At 34.2% G+C, this 20,906-nt stretch overlaps 1 protein-coding gene across 1 annotated transcript in view; it reads right to left on the bottom strand.

The window, feature by feature from the left end:
- Positions 1–20,906, bottom strand: part of LOC128669484 (nephrin-like) — a 161,036-nt gene that overhangs the window by 101,723 nt on the left and 38,407 nt on the right. The window contains exon 2 of the mRNA XM_053744352.2: positions 1,572–1,727. Coding sequence (XP_053600327.1) covers positions 1,572–1,641 — 70 coding nt within the window. The 5' untranslated portion in view covers positions 1,642–1,727. The remainder of the gene's footprint in view (positions 1–1,571; positions 1,728–20,906) is intronic.

Raw genomic sequence — 20,906 nt, 5'->3', positions numbered from 1 at the left:
ATAAATTGCCATTCAATTTGGAACATTTGACTATAATTTTTGACTATGATTTTACAAAAAAGTGTTTGGGAATGCTGTCGTTGCCTATCAGATGTTAAAGCTGTATCCCTTAGTCGCCTCGTACGAGATCCACTGGAGGATATGGAGTGATTCTATTCTCGGGCGGCACCACACACCGCTCTGTGAATTACTGCTATTAAACTTATGTTCTTTTTTATGGTGCCAACTATATTGTATGCGAAATTTCAAGATGGTGGCAATTAAACTTACTTTTGAAGTTATTAATATTATATAAGGACGCTAGAAATAGAGTAGCTAAGATTAGGATAGGATGAGTTTCACTGTCAGTGTAAATAGAATAATAAAATTAGGTACTAACAATGGAAAGTTCAATTAAAATCAATTTTATATTTTAAAAAAATCATGACATACTTTTCGATATTAAATATGCTATTCATATTCACGAGCACATTAAAAGCCACCAAGCCTAAAATTGGCTCAACTTTAAAAATATGAAAACTGATATTTTTATTATCCAATTTAAATGATAAGGTTCTGTAGACTCGAGTAAAACATAAGGAAAAACCTAATAATGTTGAATTCGGAAGTCGACTGAGCATAACGCCTTCAATTGTGTTTTGGCCGTAAAAAGATGTCTATAAATAAGATAAAAATATGTAAAAACGATCGTAAATGGAATCATATTGTACTGATATAGATTTGATGTATCTATATCAGTACAATATATAAAACTCTTCTGTTACTGAGCGAGTGAGTGACTGACTGATTGACAGACAAAGTACAGCCGAAACTACTGAGCGTAAGAAGCTGAAATTTGCCATGTACGTTCCCTGGGAAGTGAAGGTGAGTACTCGTACTAATAGAGGATTTTTGGAAATTCTGCTCCGAAGGGGGAGAAAGGAGTGAAAAACTTTTATATGAAAGTTCTACACCGTTGAAGTTAGTGACTTGAAAATTTGGTTGTTTACAACACACTAATAAAAAGTGTTTCAAATTTTTGAAAATTAAACCCCTTTGAAAGGGGGGTGAAATATTGTATGGAACTTAATACAAATTTCAAAATAAAAAGCTGAAAATTGGTAAACATACTCTTCATCATTTTTCTTAAAGAATGACCGAGATTTTGCTAAAAAATTTCACGCGCGCGGCTGCGGCTCACGACTTTTTTAAACACAGCTCATATAGAATTATTAGGCATGTTTACTGTACCTATATTGATTGTACACAGAAGATGAAACGATTGCGGATCCGTCTGTGATCGAAAGATCCCACATTCGAATCCTACTGGATGAGTTTGTATACCAATCTGATTCATAGTTTTAATTAACAGACATGCATAAAGAATTATGTTGTTGTTAATAAATGTGTTTAGTTATTAATTAAATTGTTTATTAGTACTTTTATACATATCATTATCTGAATATTTTATAAGTACTTTCTATTGACTTATGCGCAGCCAGTCGTAATATCGGACATTGAACCCAATTTCCCAAGCAGACCAGAACTATTAAGACAACATTACGTAAGTACTACAAAATGACGTCACAAACCTGCAATATTGACACTGGCGAACAGAACCGTCCATAGGGATAGGAGACGCGGACATCTACAGCACTCCATTGTACCCGACCAGTCGCAAAATATACGGAACACGTCACGAACTAACGAATTATATTTCCAAGGTAATCACTTTGCATCTTGAAACCCTGTAACAAACAAAAGAAGTAAGTAATTAATACATTTTTGTACAATACATATGTCTAAAGTTACACAAGTAATTGGACGTTCAAAAAACAAAATATGTACAAATAACAAATAACAAAATATGTATAAATAAAGTTTTTTTTCATTTATTGTTCGAAATCCAACTGTAAAGTTAACAAGATAATTGACGCCTTTAGAGAAAAGGCAGCAGACAAGTTTATTGCGCTGCTTCTTTTACACCTGCGATTCACAAGTCGGCTGTGGACTTAGCTCTAAATAAATATTTGAAGTCATTGTTGATATATGTTTTAAAATTAATTGGAAAACTTACAAAAATCAAATTGTTGGAACAAAAACTATAAATAAAAATAATCTTCCAATGCGCCACAGGGCGCAACGTGCCCAAAACACTAGCAGCATTTCCTCGTTGTATTGCGAATATCCTAAGTTAAATAAAGAACGTTTAATTAGAATTACGTAATTTTTGACAACGACCATTATATTGGTTGTATCAAATCTTGTTCCGCTTTGCACAGATTTGGTAGAGTCCTAGCTTATCGAGCACTGTCGTCATTGTATTAATGTAGTAATGTTATTACAAAAGTACGCGGATTTATCAGGATTATTTTGGGAATTACATTTGACAGGCGCCAAATTTCTTTTCGTTGCAATAATCTGGTGAACTAAGAACAAAACCAATAAACAGAAAGTTATAAAAGTTATGAGCTAATAGAATGGAGCCATATGAAAAAAGTTTATTTCATTTATCTTTACCATACTTTAGGCATTAGAAAGACTTGTGTAATTACCAGTTGTTTGATATATGATAGGAAAGATTTTTATTTATCTGATGAAAAAGTGAAATAGAAAGCTTAAAGTGCATCCAAATTAAGCTAGCCAAAATTCACTTACATTCAAAAATAATTATAAGTTTTGTTTTATTTTTTTTTTTGTGCAAGTGCTAAGTGCTGATAAAGTGAGATTTTTTTTCTAAACCACTCACTTTTTTCTGAACATTTTAGTAAAACACTTTAGTTTAACGGTTTAGGTACAGGTATTTTCGTATACGGAGTGTTTATTTCTAAATCTGTTATTTTGTTGTTTAATAAAAAATATTTTCTCACATCTCAGTTGCTGTAGCGGCATAATGGATTAATCAAGACGCCTAACGGCCCCCGACATGACTTTACTACTACTGCCACCTAGCGGCACTAATTTAAATAATAACTGAGTGACAGCATCTAATAATGTAAATTACGATCGGGTCATTTTCCCGTAATTTTGCGTGTTGGACATTTTACGCCTCCGTGGACGCGGAAGGGCAATAAGAAATCTTTAGGCAGACATAGACGGCATTTTAGTAAGACGGATGGATCCTGTCAGCTTGAGCTCTGGAAATATGAAGATTGATGATCAGACAAACACGTGGGAATCGGCCTGGCCGGAACTGGACTGAAACTGCGTCGAATTTTCACTGCAGTTTTTTTTTAAATTGAAATGAGAATTTCTATTACGCTCTGATGATCATATCGATTGTGTTATTACTAACACTGATGTCAGATTTTATTCAAGTCGCTATGACTTTTACCACTACTTAGCGCCATCTAGCGGCAGGTACCACTGATGGACAGTTTTTCATTAGTGTATATGCAACATAAATAAAATGAAAAAAACTGTCCACCAGTGAGAAGGTTTCCTTTCCTCACGATGTTTTTCTTCCCCGAAAGCAGGTGTTGATCTATGAAAACTACTATATATTATAAGTCATATTGGTATACTAACTCTAGTATATGGCACGAGTAGGATACGCACCCGAGACATACATATGTCGCTCTTATAAAAAAATCTAAAGGTCACATACAATAATTATACATTCTACAATAAACGTTCACATGTCCACAGGCCGAGGTGTCGTACTCTGTGGCTGTGCTTTGGACAGGGTTCCAAATTCAACAAGTGAAAGTGTGAGTGAGTATTTTTTTTTTAATCATGTCTGAGGCCGTAATAAACTATTAGGATTTTTATTTCAATTTTATTGAACCAAGGAATGCCTTGAAAACCATTTTTTATTTAATGGTAATTTTTCAGTTTGAATTTGCGCGCGGAAACCCTAGAGCCGAATTCTGTTCAAATAGGACAGAAACTCTCGCACTTTGAAACAGTCCGTCTATTGTCTATGTCTGAAGACCCGTTTTATCTATTGACCCTGTGTACTAATAAAGGCTTTATATCAAGATATTATGTTCGCGTGATCGTGTATTTGTTTTGATGAATATATGTTAGCGCTGATGGATTGCGGGGGATATCGAGTTCTTTATTCTATTTCCCAAAAGTTTGTTGATTATTTTTGACAAAATATATACCACAAATATTGCAAATGCGAAAGTATGTGAGGATGTACGTACGCGTGTTATACTTGTTACTCTTTCACGCAAAATCTACCGGACGGATTATTAAGAAATTTGGTTCGGGTAGAATATAACCTGAAATAACACATAGGGTAGGTATTTATCCCGAAATTCAGACGGTAGCGAAGCCACGGAGCGCATCGAGTATGATATAAAGTTTGGATAGATTTTTACACGACATATATTATAAAAGCTGACATATATATTAGTAATCAACTACGAAGTAAAAGAACATATTTACCATCACATATTGCAACTTAAATAAAAGCTTGCACGGTTTTCTTAGTCTTTGGTAAAGATCGAGAAGAATATGTTATTGCAAGCACTGTGGTCAGATTTTAATAAATTCCCCCTAAAGGTATCTGACACATATTAGACTACCTACCGCCATCTATTCTATATATTATTGACGACCTCGGTGGCGCAGTGGTAAAGTTGCCTTTGAACCGAGAGGTCCCGGGTTCGACCTCTATGTGTACCTATATGTTATAAAATATAGTATCGTTGAGTTAGTATCCCATAACACAAGTCTAGAACTTACTTTGGGGCTAGCTCAACCTGTGTAATTTGTCCTAATATATTCATTTATTTATTCTCTTCATCTATGTTTATAATAGTTTCACATACTCCCCGCTCCGGAAGAAGTATACTTAAAATAAACATCTATCTGTCTGTCAGGTTCGACGGCAGTAATGCCCAAAGATTTTACCAAGGTTCCATTTACTCTGAAAGGACTTTAAAATACTAGTTTAGGTTTTGGAGTGCTGCCAATAGTAATGGCCTCTATTTATGTGGTGCTTTCAGGTTTCCGATTCGCACATACGATAGTATCTCTGCCGTGTTGGCGGGTTGGTTCTTTACGTTTTTATTTTTGAGATAAAAAATATAAAAATGTGGTAATGTCGCGTTATTTTTGAGATATGAGAGGAAAATATTTAATTTACCGAATTCTTCTTTAAGTACTAGTTACCAAAAAGCTATAGAAAAATCTTCCCTTGTTACTGGTTATGTAAATTTAGTTACCAAAGAAGGCGAAGGCCAGACAAATGTAAGATAACACTTTATTATTATTATTATTATTATATAGTATAGAAGACAATAATGAGGTCTATAACATGGCAATTTTTGTGGCTTTTTGTCAGGTCTAAATAAAAATTTGTCTATTATATCGACTCACGAAGAATAAATAAAGAAAATCTCAGCCAGTTTGCATGTTTCCTCGTTTTCCTTTAATCAAAACTGGTAGACTGGTATCTAAAATTATACAAGTAGGTCTTCATCTTAAACAAAATTTACAATTTACGGCCGTTTAATGTTTTTCACAACTATTACATCATTCCTCAGTCCATTTTCACCTTATAAATCATAATACACCGCAACTTTGCCATTATCCTACCTACAAAGAACATCATCCTGTTATATTACGTTTAATGTATATCTTAAATAACCGTATGGTGCAAGATACAAGATTCAGAACATTTGGATGTAACTTAATATTTCCATCGTTCCATATTTACAAAACGTTCCCACGGAAAAATTGTTCGTTTTAATAGTTATATTGAAAAAAAGTGGCGGGGCTTAATATTTTATAGAAGAATGCAAAGGCAAGAAAGAATCCGTTGGCTCGGCCACGTGAAGAGGATGGGAGAAGATTGCGCATTTAAAAGAACGTAGAATGGATGACCAAGAAGGAAATGACATATCGGTCGTTTCACTACCGCTAGTAACAAGTACTGATTGCCTTCCAAAGAGAGAGTAGTCAAGAAGTTGGGCAGGATAGAAAACAGTGGAAAATTTTAATATCGGAAACTTCTTTTATTATCTTTGGTGAACCTGCGAAAAAAGTTAATTTAATAGTTATAACGATTAATACACGTTATTTCGCTAAATATTGCAATGTTCGCTAAATTTAGACCACAGATGTTTTCATTTACATAAACTTTATAAAATAGATCACAAATGTTAATATGACAAAAAACAATGAGCGTACTGGTAACATTCAAACAATTCTAATTTAACCAAAGTTTATCACATAATTTTGCTAATATTTCAGTCATTAAGAATTCAAAGCACTTTACAACTTATTTAACCGTCGCATTTCCGATCGTCGCTCGTAAATTAGACCAGCGTATTAAGGCGATGTTAAAAATTCAGGAAAAAGCGGTGCTTCCCAACTGCTACCCTCCAGGGCACACTTAGCGGGTGAGCCGAGGGGATGTGATGAAAATTCTTAATGATTCTGAGAAAACAACGGCCAATGAAGAAGTGGAATTTTAAGTTGAAGTCCTTGATGTCTTCGTCTTCTTATTAGAATAATAGACAGGTTTTTTTTAGCTAGACTAGCGGCACGTACCGGCTTCGCATTAAACACCTAAACCTTCGCCAGGTATCACATTGTCTATAGGTGGAAACCGCATCAAAATCCGTAATTTTATCGCGAACAGACAGAGAGACAGACGTGATAGTGGACTTTGTGTTATAATATATCCTTACATATTATAAAACAATAGAATCTTCTTTGTAGTATGTTTAGTGTGAAAGTTGTATCAGAGCACATCTTTATTGTAATTCTGCCTGCTTGATGTCAAGTCTGTTTGGGAATGCTATTGCTGCCTATCGCTGCTAAGGTAAGGTATTCCTTAGTCGCCTCGTATGATATTCAAAGAATGATATGTAGTGTTCCTGTTATAAGGCATCTGCCTTCGCTCGCTTGCGGCAATGATTTAGTATTTATGATAGAATCCCAGTCACAAAATTTGGATTTAAAAACTTTATATATTGACCTAAATAATTCTTGAACTAAGTACTTTGCATCAAGCATTCAATCAACATAAACGACTTAAAACTGGCACAATAATGCAATACAATATCGAAAGATCTCAAAATGGTAACGTATAAACGTAAAACCGCAGCGCAAATTATAGAAATGCAAAATTGCAAATATCCCGTCGACTATAATATTCCCGGCGCGAATTGATGAAGAGATATCCCGGTCTGCTTAATAATTCATTTGGGAACGGAAAGAAATCATCGCACTTTTATTGTCTTGGCGTTATTGAATTGCGCAAGTGCCGAAGCGCAGAACTGCATCTCAAAGACAAATAATTGCTGGATTTCCAAAGGGAATACGAAATTTAATGCGCGCTCCGCAAAAACGGTTCGATTCAAAATTCGAAAACAAATTGAAGGAATATTTTAAAGAGTCCGTTTGTGTTGGTAGTTTCGCGGGTAGTTGGAGATTACTGTGGTGCATTACTTTTTATTTACATTTTTATTGTCGTTGTCTACTGAGCTAAGAATAAACTGTGCCCCTCAGGGAGTTGGTTCTTTAAATGAACGCTTTTTAAATGAAAAGTAATTTTACCAACATTTAAAATATCAAAAGAGGCCATTTTAAATTGCGGACGTCTTGCTCCCATGACTGACTACGTTATGGTCGTTTTATCAACTTTTATATTTTGCACTGAGGCCCACACTAAATTCAATTAGAATACCAATTTAAATTTAAATACTTTGTATGTATTACTGGTGATATATGTTAGTATCTTATATTACTTGATCAAATAGAGTAGGTACCTAAAAAAGTTACAATTTCAGACTAAAGTTATAACATGGATCTAAGCAAGCGTTTAACATATTATATTTGTGGTAAAAAAATCTATAGATACACCACTCCCAACTGTAAAGTAATAATTCCAAAACTGAGGTAGAATACAGTGCATCTAGTATGGACTTAATATTTGTCAATACAAAAGACAAGTAAGTTCTTAAAGCCAATAGATAAAATTCCCTAACAATCAACTAGAAACGTAAATTCAGTAAAAAACGTAATTGAACCCATCAAACTTATCTAAACGCGATACCTGCATAAAATACATTGATGTCAAAACCTTTTTCAGAGCTGAATAATCTCAAAGTAGAATCTCCTCAGACTATCTATGCATTTAATCCACTTTCTCTTTTTATCTCAAGACGGGGAAAAGGGAAAAAAGGTCCGTGTCCTTTGTCTGACCCCAGATAAGGATGCCTTTTTGTCTTAACGTTTATTAAACAAAAATACACCTGTTCAGACGTCAGCGTTTGCCCAGATTTCATTAAATTCAATGGACGGTGAGGTAATTGGAGTTTTTGTCCCGTTTTATCCCGATTGTGAGTCTGCGTCCATGTGAAAGTATAAAAGTCGGGACCGTGTGGACTCTGAAATGAAATTGTATAAAAAACTTTAGCTGTGTTAGTTTGCTAAATAAAAGGTTTACGTACAGAGCATAGGATTTCGCATTGGAATTTTCGGAAACTATGTTACAACTGAAAAGTTTGTTTTTTTTTTTTTTAATTTTATGTTACACTGTAATTATATACTACACTGGTAGTAGGCAAGTACACCTACATTTTAATTATACGATTTTTATAACAAAGCGTTTTAATAATTAAGTTTATCAAAACCACAATGAATCGTGTTTTAATAGACGAATCTATTTTGAATGTAACATTACTTAATCTATTCATAAAAATATGTCCTAAACTCAAATTTTAACATAATTTTCAACATGACAAAATAATTGGAGGTAATTAAAAGGTACATATTTCGAACTCAGGTGCTCCGTCGGGTAATTCCGAATTACCCAAATATTCGTAAATGCGTAAGTGCTCGAGGCACCTGCGGTTGGCAGGGCTCATTTGTTCCACCGATGCCCTATTCTTACATACTCCATACTTTACACCTTCAGGAAACCTATGTACTGTAGATCAATTGGGCATGGGACTATTTTACCCGAATGCAAAGGAAGCACGCGTATCTTGTATATATGTATTTATTACCTCATATTTCCAAAACCGCTGAATGGATTTACATAATTGATATATCGTTACGTTCGTCTTAGCTGCTAGAGTGGTATTATATAGTTGATGTTAAAAAAAAACATGGCGGCTGTACAACGCCATTGGTGAAAAACGGTTCTTTTTTCGAATCTACAATATGGATATCAAGTTAAAGGATACTTAAGGAGGCGGATTTTTGTTCAATTTGAAGATTTTGGAATAATCATAGAAATATTAATATAAACACAACCTATTATATTAATTTATTTTCAAATATTGAGAATATATACACTCGTTGTATTGTTAACAACCACAAGTTCTTACAATAAACAATAAGGTCGAGAATTAAAACCTCAAATGGAGCTCGCAAGGCAGACTTACCTCTGAATAATACAGGTGGAACAACCAAAATCGGGCTTAATCCCAACACAGACTTCACATTAGTCGAGTGCGAGCGATATCGAATCGGTAATGAATCGAGCAAAATCATGACAAAAAAATCAATAAATCATTTTTTTCATTGTGGGTCACAGAGTCACAGATTAACAAAATATGATAAACGTACTAAATATAATTTAAATACAAAATAAAAAATAATGTGAAATCTATTTTTTATGTTGTAATTTTCTTTGACAAGAAAGTGATTTTGTAAAAACGGGACGGGAAATTTGCGACAGTGAAGCCAAGAAAGCTAAATAAATACTACAAACGCTGATTAAAGGCACATATTATACGCATAAAAAGGTTTGCAGGCAGTATTTCAAAAGAAAAATCTGGCTGATATACATTAAAATGGGTTACGTTGACATATGTATGATGTTAGGAGATGTACAGATATTTATAAAAGTATGCTTGACATGACTTCTATATAACCACATCTTTCATTTGATATCTCACTGGTTAAAAAAAATACTCTGGCTCAAAACGAATTAAACACAATAGCTGGTTAAAGGACCCCTGTTTTTGACTTGTTGTTTAGCTTCAATAAGCTCGTATATCAACTAGACAAATGTGAATAAAGTGGAACAATCTAAATAAAGGCAACAACAGTTTCTGGTAGAATTTGTTAGAAAATCAAAGCGATTATGCAGCGGGCGTGCGTCTGACGTCCCATTTACTTCGAGACAGAGAAAGCAAATGAGAAGATGAGATGTTACGGGTTTAGTAGTGAAATACTACCATTGTGTAGCACAGATACCGATATGCGATGCCGTTTTACAGTTTATTTAAACAGTATTGGGATTCTAAAATCTTCAATTTATTTATTTTTAAAATTTCATACAATACGTCTTCTCTTTGACAGTGAGTTTTCACTTATGACAGTGAGTTTTTAAAATATTGTAGAAGCATAGATCTACTTTAGTATTTAATATATGCACTAATTATGACTATTACGTGAGTCGCAGCACCGAATAAAACCGAGGAATTGTGACTATGATAGAGAGTACTAATATAATATCGCCGTCATCCGTCTCAGATACGGAATGAAGTTTCCTGAAGTGAGTACATGAAATTAATGCCAACATTAAATTTTAATCCAACAAAGTATGCTCCCAGTAGGGACCGGAGCTGAGTTATAAATTGCTTAGCGAACTGTGCACAATTTTTACGAAATTTATCTACATCATTAATTATTTCAACTTATGATTCTAAAACATCGAAGTCACAAGATCTCACTGAGGGCAACATATTGTCATATAAACTAACAATCTGCCAAAATCAGTTGAGAGAGAGTATATCCAGAACAAACCATAAGTTAAACATTTTGCTTCAAACACCAAAATCTCACACACCTCGCGTGAATATGAAACAAATCACCAATATTTCCTAACAAGGGCCTAAAAACCCGTGTCCCGGTTGTCGACGTCGAGCAATTTGCTTGACTTATCCATCAAACTGAACGCTTCCCGTAATGGACTGTTTACAGAGCTCCCAGCTTTTTTGAATCCACCCAGATGTGATTAGAGGAAGGATTTAGGGTTTGGCACTTGAAGGGAAAGGGTGAATCTCGAATATGTTTTACTTTTGCGATGCGAATTTCCCTGGGTGAGAGGTGATTTTTTGATATGTTTTCGCGATAAGATTCAACGGTGAATTATGTTATTAGATACTGGGGGATTGCTTCTGTATTCAGCTCAGTTCTTGAGGAAAATTTATTGATATATACTTAATAATTATTAAATTCCCAATCGAGTGTACTTAATAGATAAAATCTACTTAAATACTGAGTTCTGTACGCGAAGTGCGGTAGATCGATTTCGATCGGTACGCGAGGTGCATAGAATCGATTCGAAATGAGACACAGCGAACCAATCACATTGCGCCATTGTGACGCAACGACAACCACACTGCAATGTCATTGGTTCGCTGCGTCACACTTCGAATCTATTCGATGGTGAGAAGTGAAAATGCAAACCCGCACTTCACCTTCTGTTCTGGTGACAAATTTTATCAGAATCCACCAATATTTTGTCGCGATTCTATTATTTATATAGCGTGTTAATTGCCAACACTGATGTCAGATTTTATTTAAGTAACTAAAGGTAACTGTATAGTTGCAAGTAATCGCATACACACTAACCAGATTGACGCAATTAAGATATAAATAAAACTATGAACCATCCCTACTTTCGAAGAATTTTCTAGGTTAATAAAATATCAATTACTACCTACTTTTAATTAATGTGCCAATTTATTTTCTTTTTACGACATAAAATTAAGGAAATGCTTTTAAAAAGTCTGTTTTCTTTAAAATATTCATAAAGATTGTCAATTTCCTGTACAAGCGATTATATAATTGAGTGGAGTGGATCTACAAAATACTTTGTTTTTACTTAATATTTTTAATAAGCGCGGTTCGAAATAAGTAACATTTTCTTTTACATGGAATCCCTAATAGACCTACAATTCCTACCTGGCTCTTATTGTGACACTTATTCGTTCCATAAGGGCCTGGGCTTATAGCTCTCGTCTTCCTCCAGGACGTTGTAATGTTGAAATAAAACAAGAAAGTACCTATTATAATTGTCTATAATACAATATGGTCACAGTTGACTTAACGGATTTTAGCGGCCACCGTTTTCGATTTAGTCAATTGTGACTACATTGTGTAATACAAAAGTATAGTACAATCAAATAAAATTCTTTATATAATGAGGCATAATCTGTATAAATATTTTTCTAATTTTCGCTAAGAAATAAAAGAAATTAATAAAAATGTGAGGTGACGCTTTATGACCCTGCACACTAGACGCCTTACGCCTTAAGAAGAATAAGCACATATATCTCGTACAGAATATTATTACGTAGATTCACATCTCGTGGAACTAACGAGCCTTCTTACTTATTCAGCGAATAGTCTTGTCTTGGCTCTGAGCCGAAATTTCGGCAAATTTTTTATTATCTTATGTCGGCAAAACGACAACGAATTACCCTACTGTGTGCTATTGCAAATTTATTGAAATTTTTAAAACACATTTTTTCACGGTCGTGATGCCCCGAAACCCCAGGTAACGTAAAAAATAATCAGTTTTGATTTTACGAACGGCTACCTGCTTAACGTCAACCCTCTGTGGTTATGGTGTTGTTACTTATAAGCTTCTTGTCCCTTAGTCACCTTGTGTTACATCCAAGGTAGGATATGAATATATAATTTAGTAATAGCCCATCTAGGCATAACTAAACGCCTCAACAGATCATAAGCATGACTTGAGGCTATTTAGAACCCCAAATTGCCTATCAGAGCAAAGCCATGTGGCACAACTAGTATTGCAGAATGCATAATTATTTAATCATAATTATGCACTTGGATAATTAAAAATACTTAAATAATATTTACAAGTCGGGCAGAATCAGGTCAAGAAAAATCGATTTTATACTTCACGTAACACGGAACGGTTTACTAAACACTCCTATTTTGAACAATCACCATGTACGTATTATAGGCCATAATAATTTACTTACGTAACCAGCTTATAATGAAGCTATTTGATTACATAAAATATAATCCAAGGTATGTTAAGACATAAATGTACCTGTGATGTATGTATTATAGCATTGGCTACACTTGGTTTGTTGTAATTCTTACTTACACAAGACATGAGTAATGCAAAAAAACTGAAGTACATATTAAGGGGAAAGACACTGCTCGCCACGACACAGGGAATCCTAGTGTGACGGGCAGTGATTCTGTTGCTTGAGATAATGCATATTTTCAGTACGAAATAAATATTTCTTTTATCTTCTTATTTCTTATAAACTATTGTTTGATTTGAAATATAAACTAAAATTAATAAAGTTTAAAATTTGATAGACCAAAACACTGCTCTGTTTGGTCAAATTATAAAAAAAAAAAACTTAAATATTTTATTGAGTTTACCAGAGCAGCTGCTCTGGTAAACCCCTAAAAATAATTAAGTTTTTTTTTAAGTTTCTCTTGCACTGATTCTGACTGATCTTGCACTGCTAAACTAACTAAAGAAACTAACTGCTCTGGTAAAACAAAAAAAGGAAACATATTTTGGAAAGTACTACTTTTTGTTAAATTCATAGGCTTTCAGAGACCATTCCAATATGAATGGCTCATATAAATATGAAATAAATTAATAATATGATTATTATACATTTAAAAATTACATTTTGTTTATGTAAAGGAATTATAAAATTATAATGTTCATATCCAAGTGTTATGTAAAGGAATTATAAAATTAAAATGTTGATATCCAAATGGAGTATTCATTTCTGTGATGTTTCATTTATAATTTCCATAATTTTATTTCATACATAAAACAATTTTCATCGGAACATTAAAAACAAACAACGCATTACAACCTTCCTTTAAAATAACTTTTCATTAGCCAAAATGATGCGTTTTAGCGAACCTATGTTATTCTCGGCAGCTTATTAAAATATAAGCGAGTAACTTTGTTTCATACGAGTTACGTGTGGCTTAACTATTGTTTATTTAATGGAAGCTCGCTCGGGTTATGCTTGTGTTACAGACATTCCAAAATACGTGGTAAAAAGGTTTAAATAAATAAGTGTAAACAGATTTTCTGTCAGAAATATCGTCGAACAGATTTCTCGCCTGTAAATTTGTAATACCAATTATTAAACGTTTTATCTACCTACTTTGTTCTTGACATTATTCTTGTCGTGGGCACTAATAGACATGATTATAAAGACGAGCACAAAACAACCAGAATTGGGGCCAAAGGTGTGTACTTTGTTAAAAAAATTGCTGTATTCTCGTTCGTTTAGTGCAAACAAATAACTCTTGCGAAGTAAAACTGCAAAGTTTAATACACGAACAATTTTATAACCATGGAATATGTTCTGCTTTATTAAGCTACAAATAGGATATTTTATAGTTTCCTTGGCTCGAAGATACAGAGAATAATATGAAAATCTTACTATTGCTTATGTGAATCCGTTTTGTTCCAAAACTCGGTATGTACCTAGATATTATGCCTTCCGAATAGTGATTATAGAACGTAATCATGTCTTTAAACACTAAATATGTTTTATTTGCATAAATAAATAAGTACAGGTGTTATAATTATATAAAAGTATGACTCTTATTACTTAATACAGTCCATGTTTCAAAAAACAATTACTTTATAGACATGGTAAGCACATAACCAACCAACGCATTTACAATCCATTAATTTGCATTTACAATGCATTGGATTGATTGATGCATTTACAATGCATCAATCAATCCATCCATACTACACTATTTATATTAATAACAATAATGTGAATGCAAAAGTCTGTCTTTAGAATAAACATAGTAAAGTTAATGACCCCATTATTTCGGGCGGATCCACTGGCAAAAAGCTAAATTAAAATAATTAATGTAAAATCAACTATGTCACAAAATTTAAAAAAAAAAACAATTATGAAATATCGGTTACTATGAATTTTATTGCCATCATTTATTTTCTATGAAGGCCGGATTCTGTATAATTGACAAGGAACTTGTTCATATCATGTCGTGGTTGTTAGTTTTCCACTTATTTAAAAACCACAATAACGTGAAAGTCTGTCTGTTTTTTGTTTCCTACATCCACGGCTAGATTGCACTGGCCGATTTTGAAGAAATATGGAGTTAATGACCCGAAGTCTAGCATAAACTACCGCGGGTGGAGTTGTGGGCAAAGGATTGTGCATGATATAAAATACGATATATCTATATTGTGTTCCAAAATCTCGTTTACAGAAGACGTCGTTCGTCATATGTGTGCGGCAGGACGGCGGGAGTATTAATGAACCAAGCTACCACGTGGGGCGTAAAGAAGAGCGTATCGTATGGAAATGAACTCGATAAATATGGATCGCGCCGGTAAAATGCTGATGGATTTATGATATTACACGGCCAGCCTTCTGTGCATATTATATATTGGCGTCCCGTGGTTTTCTTTTCGGGCAAATTTACGTGGATTTATAGCTACGAGTACGTCTATGCCACGTTGAAAATAAAAAAAAAACAAACTGAGGTTGACCCTGAAATTTTAAACATAATTATTTTAAAAAACCATTTTAATGGTTATAGACCCTTAAAATGTTTTTTTTAATATCTATTGTAGGCATTTTTTACAATATCGCCCATGGCGATTTTCTTTTATTATTTTCAGCCAAATTTACGTGGATTTGTAGGTACATCTACAATGTCACATTGAAAATATTAATATGTTACTGAGGTTGAATTTTTACATCCCTCATATAATTCACAGTTCAAGATTACAATACGATACCTAACAGCTCAAGGTGGAAAATATCTTTATCATATTGATCTGGGTGTTGGATATGTTTATCTATATATGTATTTATTGTAGAATAGTTAGCATCCCATAACACAAGTCTCGTCCTTACTTTGGGGCCAACTCAATCAGTGTGATTTGTCTCTATATATTATTACTTATGTATAATATATAAATGCAATTGGAAATATTTCTTATATCAATAAAACCACAACAACACCAGTGTTTTATTTCCCATATACCTATGTAATAAATTAATTATTTATCATAAAAAAATAACTGAATTACAAATTGTTGTAAAAATTTGTTCTTCATTCTCCATTTCTTTTTGGTTAGGCATTCGCAAAATCGTTAGAAAGAAAACACAATAAAACTTCATTAAAATCTCATCAGTATACGAGACCTGCTATTCTGTGAAACAAGGAAAAAAATGTGCAATTTTAGATTTAATAAATGAAATATAAACATCTTAGTGCACCTACGATAATAAATCATATAAAAATCATCATATAATAAATAGGCACTAGGCAGTAGGTAGCAAAGTAAGTTTATTGTAAAACTTAAGGTCTTATTGGGTCTGTTCTTATTATTTTATTTAATGTTTATAATTTTATCACGGCCACCCTCTTGCCTCGCAAGCTTGATAGTAATGTTTACGCGTCAAAGTGTTCGAGGAATTTTAAAATTTATGACAGTAGATCCAAATGTGCCAGCGCATGCGAAATACATCGAAAGAGATTCCAAACAAAGCGTAGCTGCGTTACAATAGTATGTTTATCATGCTCAAGCTGCAGAATTTCATGAAATTTGGTATCAGGATTGCTGATATCTTGGATATTAATACATAGGTTAATTTTTATTCCGAAAGTATGCAATTCCCGTAGGATATTACAACCGACCTGCCTGACGTCAACCCTCTTTGGGAATGCTAGTGTTACCTATCAGCAGCCTACGCTAAGTGTCCCTTAGTCGTCTTGTACGACATCCGCGGAAGGATATAGAGTGGTTCTCTTCTAGGGCGGAACCACACACCGCCATTTTCGGTTATAAAAGTGAAAAGCACCGTAAAATTCGACGTTGATTTTCACCGGCGGCGCGCCGTTGACGTTTAAACAAAATGGCGTACACTGCGTGTTTTACTGCGCACGTTAAAGTTGATGGTGCAACCCACCCTAAGTAAAAGTGTTCATTGCGAAAAAATCAATGAGTAAATGCAAAAATTGTCACATTGTATTTTAACCTCAGCATTTTAAAACTGTATTAACTGAACATCTGAACATTTTGAGGTTTTGTGACTCCGTTCACAAATTCCAGTTGATCAGGTTACAGTAATTTGTGTACAGTGAAAGGAATTACATTTGTACAGTCGAATGCATGTGACATACTCTGCATGGACCACTGTGCGGTGCAAATGGTTGCCGAAACACGGATGATGATAGATAGACCTTTGCCCTAATGAAACTAATACACCTCTCTCATTATGTTTGGAGCCCTAACACCCCAAACTCAAAGTTCGCTTAAAAAAACATAAAATTTTGAAGATTTGTTTATGATTTTACAACTGAACTCCTGTCTGACGTAAACTCTCCTTAGGAATGCTATTGTTACCTATCATTTACCCAGGCTATGTGTTCCTTAGTTGTCTAGCACAATATCTATAGAAGCATATGGAGTCCTCTTCAAAGGAATCACACCAAAAAATATTCAATACAAAAAATCACTGATTATTATAATAACATATTTTTTTACATATGTCAGTTTTGCCACAAGCTTTTATTGTCGTCAGAAAGATCTTGTGGCATTTAACGCCTAACAAAAAACCCATGTCCGTGCTGTATACTGTAGAGGAGTTCCCTAGTTGGCAGCCGCGCCTGGGTGCACCTTCAGGTCATGCTTATCATAATAATGCATTGTCATGGAAACTAAAGCGACGTGGGAAATTCAAACTACATAAGACAACCGGAAGTAGAAAAGATCTAACTTGCAAGATTTGATAACAGACAGATAACGGGACAGGTGAAACTAAATAAAAGTTTGTAAAATAAAAAAGCATCTTTATTCCAAAATGGTATCGAATACCATTATTGTAGACTATCGATCGGCAACACTATCGGTAAATTCAGATGTATATATGAAAGTTTATTTAGTTAACTGTGCGCTCTATGCGAGTTATAATTGCGAAATATATTCCAGTGCAAACATATCCTTATTATCATTATCGTTAACTTGCTTTCGCAATTTGGCTTGCATTATGGCAAATCGCACATTCGCACTAAATATGTTTGTATTAACGTTGTGTGTGGTCCCGCCATAGAATAGGACCATTCCAGTGTCGTACGAGGCGACCAAGGGACTCATATTCTCGTTGGTAGGTGATAGACAACAAAAACATTACTAAAAAGGGTTAACGTCAGGCAGGCGACCGATGGTAAAAACCACACTATTTTTTTGTTCTGACTACGGGCATCACAGCGTCAAATGTAATACGAGAGAATGATAAAGAATTATTGTTTGTATGTGAAACAACTCGACCAAAACACACCATGCATTAATTTGGGTTTAGCTAATTATATTGTTGTCATAAAGTTTTCTATTCATTGGGGAGAATCCCTATCATTACTTTTACTTAATGAACCCATGGGACTGGATTGTTTGTCATCTACTTTTCATATTGGTCGGAGTGAGTCGGATTGGTACCTATACATACTTATATGGGACGAGTAGGATTCAAACCTAGGACCTTTCAATCACAGGCGGACGACCTTAACCACTTGACAACCACCGCTTCGACGGACAGTCCATTGACGGTCCTCGCGAGATGAAAGAATTCGGAGTATATACAATTTAACACACCAATTTTCTATACTAACTTATAATCCATACGTCAAACCGTCTATTTGTAAAATGACAACCACCTCATATAATCATACAGCAAGACAGAACTGAAACAAGAGTTTGTTTCAGCGACGAGCGACGAGCAAAATGCTCTTGAAATACTAATTTCGTTTGATTTAATTTGAAATACTAATTTCTTGAAATATTAGTTTCATATTGCTCGTGTGTAATATTATATGGAAAAAAAATGTGGCAGAATAAAGTTCATAGATTTCATCTGTCACTACGTAATGTACTTGAGATTAGTGAGTGATATACTGAAACATTTTTCGCGCACTATCCTGAGGTTGACGTATCATGACAACGTGAACAAAGGTCCCATACACGGTGCCATTCAAACTGTGTCGTTGATTTATTGTGTTGAAACCCTTCGTATATTTCCGTTGTCTGGATCTGCGCTTGGAAATCTGAAAAATCTCATTTTACTAAGTTGTGAGTAGTTGTGTGTGGTTTGTCTTTGTGTAATTTTAAACTGGTTTTTTATTTTATCCTTATTGATCTAGTAGTGAAAATAACTAATAAACATATTCTTGTTGAGATAGAATATGCCAGCTGTTTGAACTTCCGCGCAGATTGTAAAATTCAATCAAGGGAAACAGCTATAAACTAGAGATTCTTCCCGTTGGATTGAATGAAGAATTGGCACCTAGGTACCTTAATAATAATATTTTGTCATTAAATCGCTCGCCTTACAGTACATTTTTGATAATTTTGTATTTATAAATAATATTAGCATTTTTCTCTATATATTTTTTTTTTATTTCCCGCTCCAATCATTCGATTATATGGTTAAAAATTTACACAAAAAACACCATCTAGGCCATTCAACTGGACAGTCCAATCATGCTAATGAAAGCGAAACGGTACCCCCCATTTACTGCGCACATTCGGGGAGGCTATTTTCTTAACGGTGGAATAAATTTCACGGCACAAATTGTATCACACGCAATATCGTTGGGTTTACATAATACCTACCAGATTTGATATTAGCTAAAAATTAGGTCGAGTGCCCATTGGAACTTCAACATTCGACCCATAAGATGAAAGTGCCAGATCGAACTTTTAAATATTTAGACATGTTTGGTCATAATAAATACAAGTTCCACACAAACAGACAGCACTACAGTTTTAACTTGAAAATTTGCGCGATTTTCAAAAGGTTATATACACTTTGCAACTCCATAGCGGCGCCGTTATGTAATAATCTATTTCGCCATTTATTTCATTCGTCTTTCCACGGACATCTTTCTTTGTCATTGTCAAAACATTACGAAACTTTGAGTGAGAATTCATTTATATCTTCTAAATTTTCAAGAGCACTGATTAGTTTTAATTTGTGATTAATTTGAGTTCAATTTCGGCTTGACAAGTCTTTACGGAAACGGGTATAAAATAAACATAAAATTGGAAAAGTAAATGAAAGAAACTGCATTTGTTTGCAGAAAACTTTTGGCAATACTATCTGTTCCATCTCACTGCTGGGCAAAGGCATTCTCTCTTCATAATCGTATTCCTCATGGCTGAGGATCGTGATCATAGCGAGGAATACACACAACGACTTTTTTGGCGTTGCCTTCTCCGTTTCACACACAGGTATGAGGTCTGCAAGCAACTAGATTGCAGTGTTGTTTCTCACAATGTTTTCCTTCATCGGAAGCAGGCAGTGGTCTATAAAACTACTATACATGAATCAGATCGGTATACAATTTAATGTGGCATGAGGAGGATTCAAACCTTTTGTTTCACAGGCGGGCGTCATAAACATTACCCTCAATTTTTTCTCGTATCTAAAAGATTGTTTGGTTTAAGGTCATAGGTCATAAGGCAACGGCGCCCATGGTTCGTTTTCCTTCGTATTCTATACTTTGAACGCTTTCATGCGATTCGATTTGTTAATAATATTTCTAAAAATCAACTTTAGTTTAAACTTACTCATTGACAAGATACCATCGAGATGAACATAAAAAAGTATATATTTTTTTTTGTGAGTAAAAACAGCCAGTATTAAAAATAAAATTAAGTACATTTTTAAAGCATCGCCAAATGTTCAATTCACGATAACGTTACATTGTTTCATTAAATTCAAATTTCCGTATAAAAATCATAAGAAAACACGGCCAAGCAGAACGGACAACTGTGGCCCGTACAGGCCTCCTAAACTTTTATTAATAAAAGAATAAGTAACTGAGAAATTCCTTCAAACATTCGACGACGTGGGAATAATAAGAAAGTAAGAAAAATTGACGATGGCAGGCCCCAGAAGTTAAACCGTTGGGTTTAACAGCGCGGCCACGAAATA

This window comes from Plodia interpunctella, chromosome 4 (assembly GCF_027563975.2).
Source record: "Plodia interpunctella isolate USDA-ARS_2022_Savannah chromosome 4, ilPloInte3.2, whole genome shotgun sequence".
In the NCBI taxonomy this organism is placed as follows: Eukaryota; Metazoa; Arthropoda; class Insecta; order Lepidoptera; family Pyralidae; genus Plodia; species Plodia interpunctella.
The sequence above is the reverse complement of the archived record's forward strand: the minus strand, read 5'-3'. Positions and strand labels throughout refer to the sequence as shown.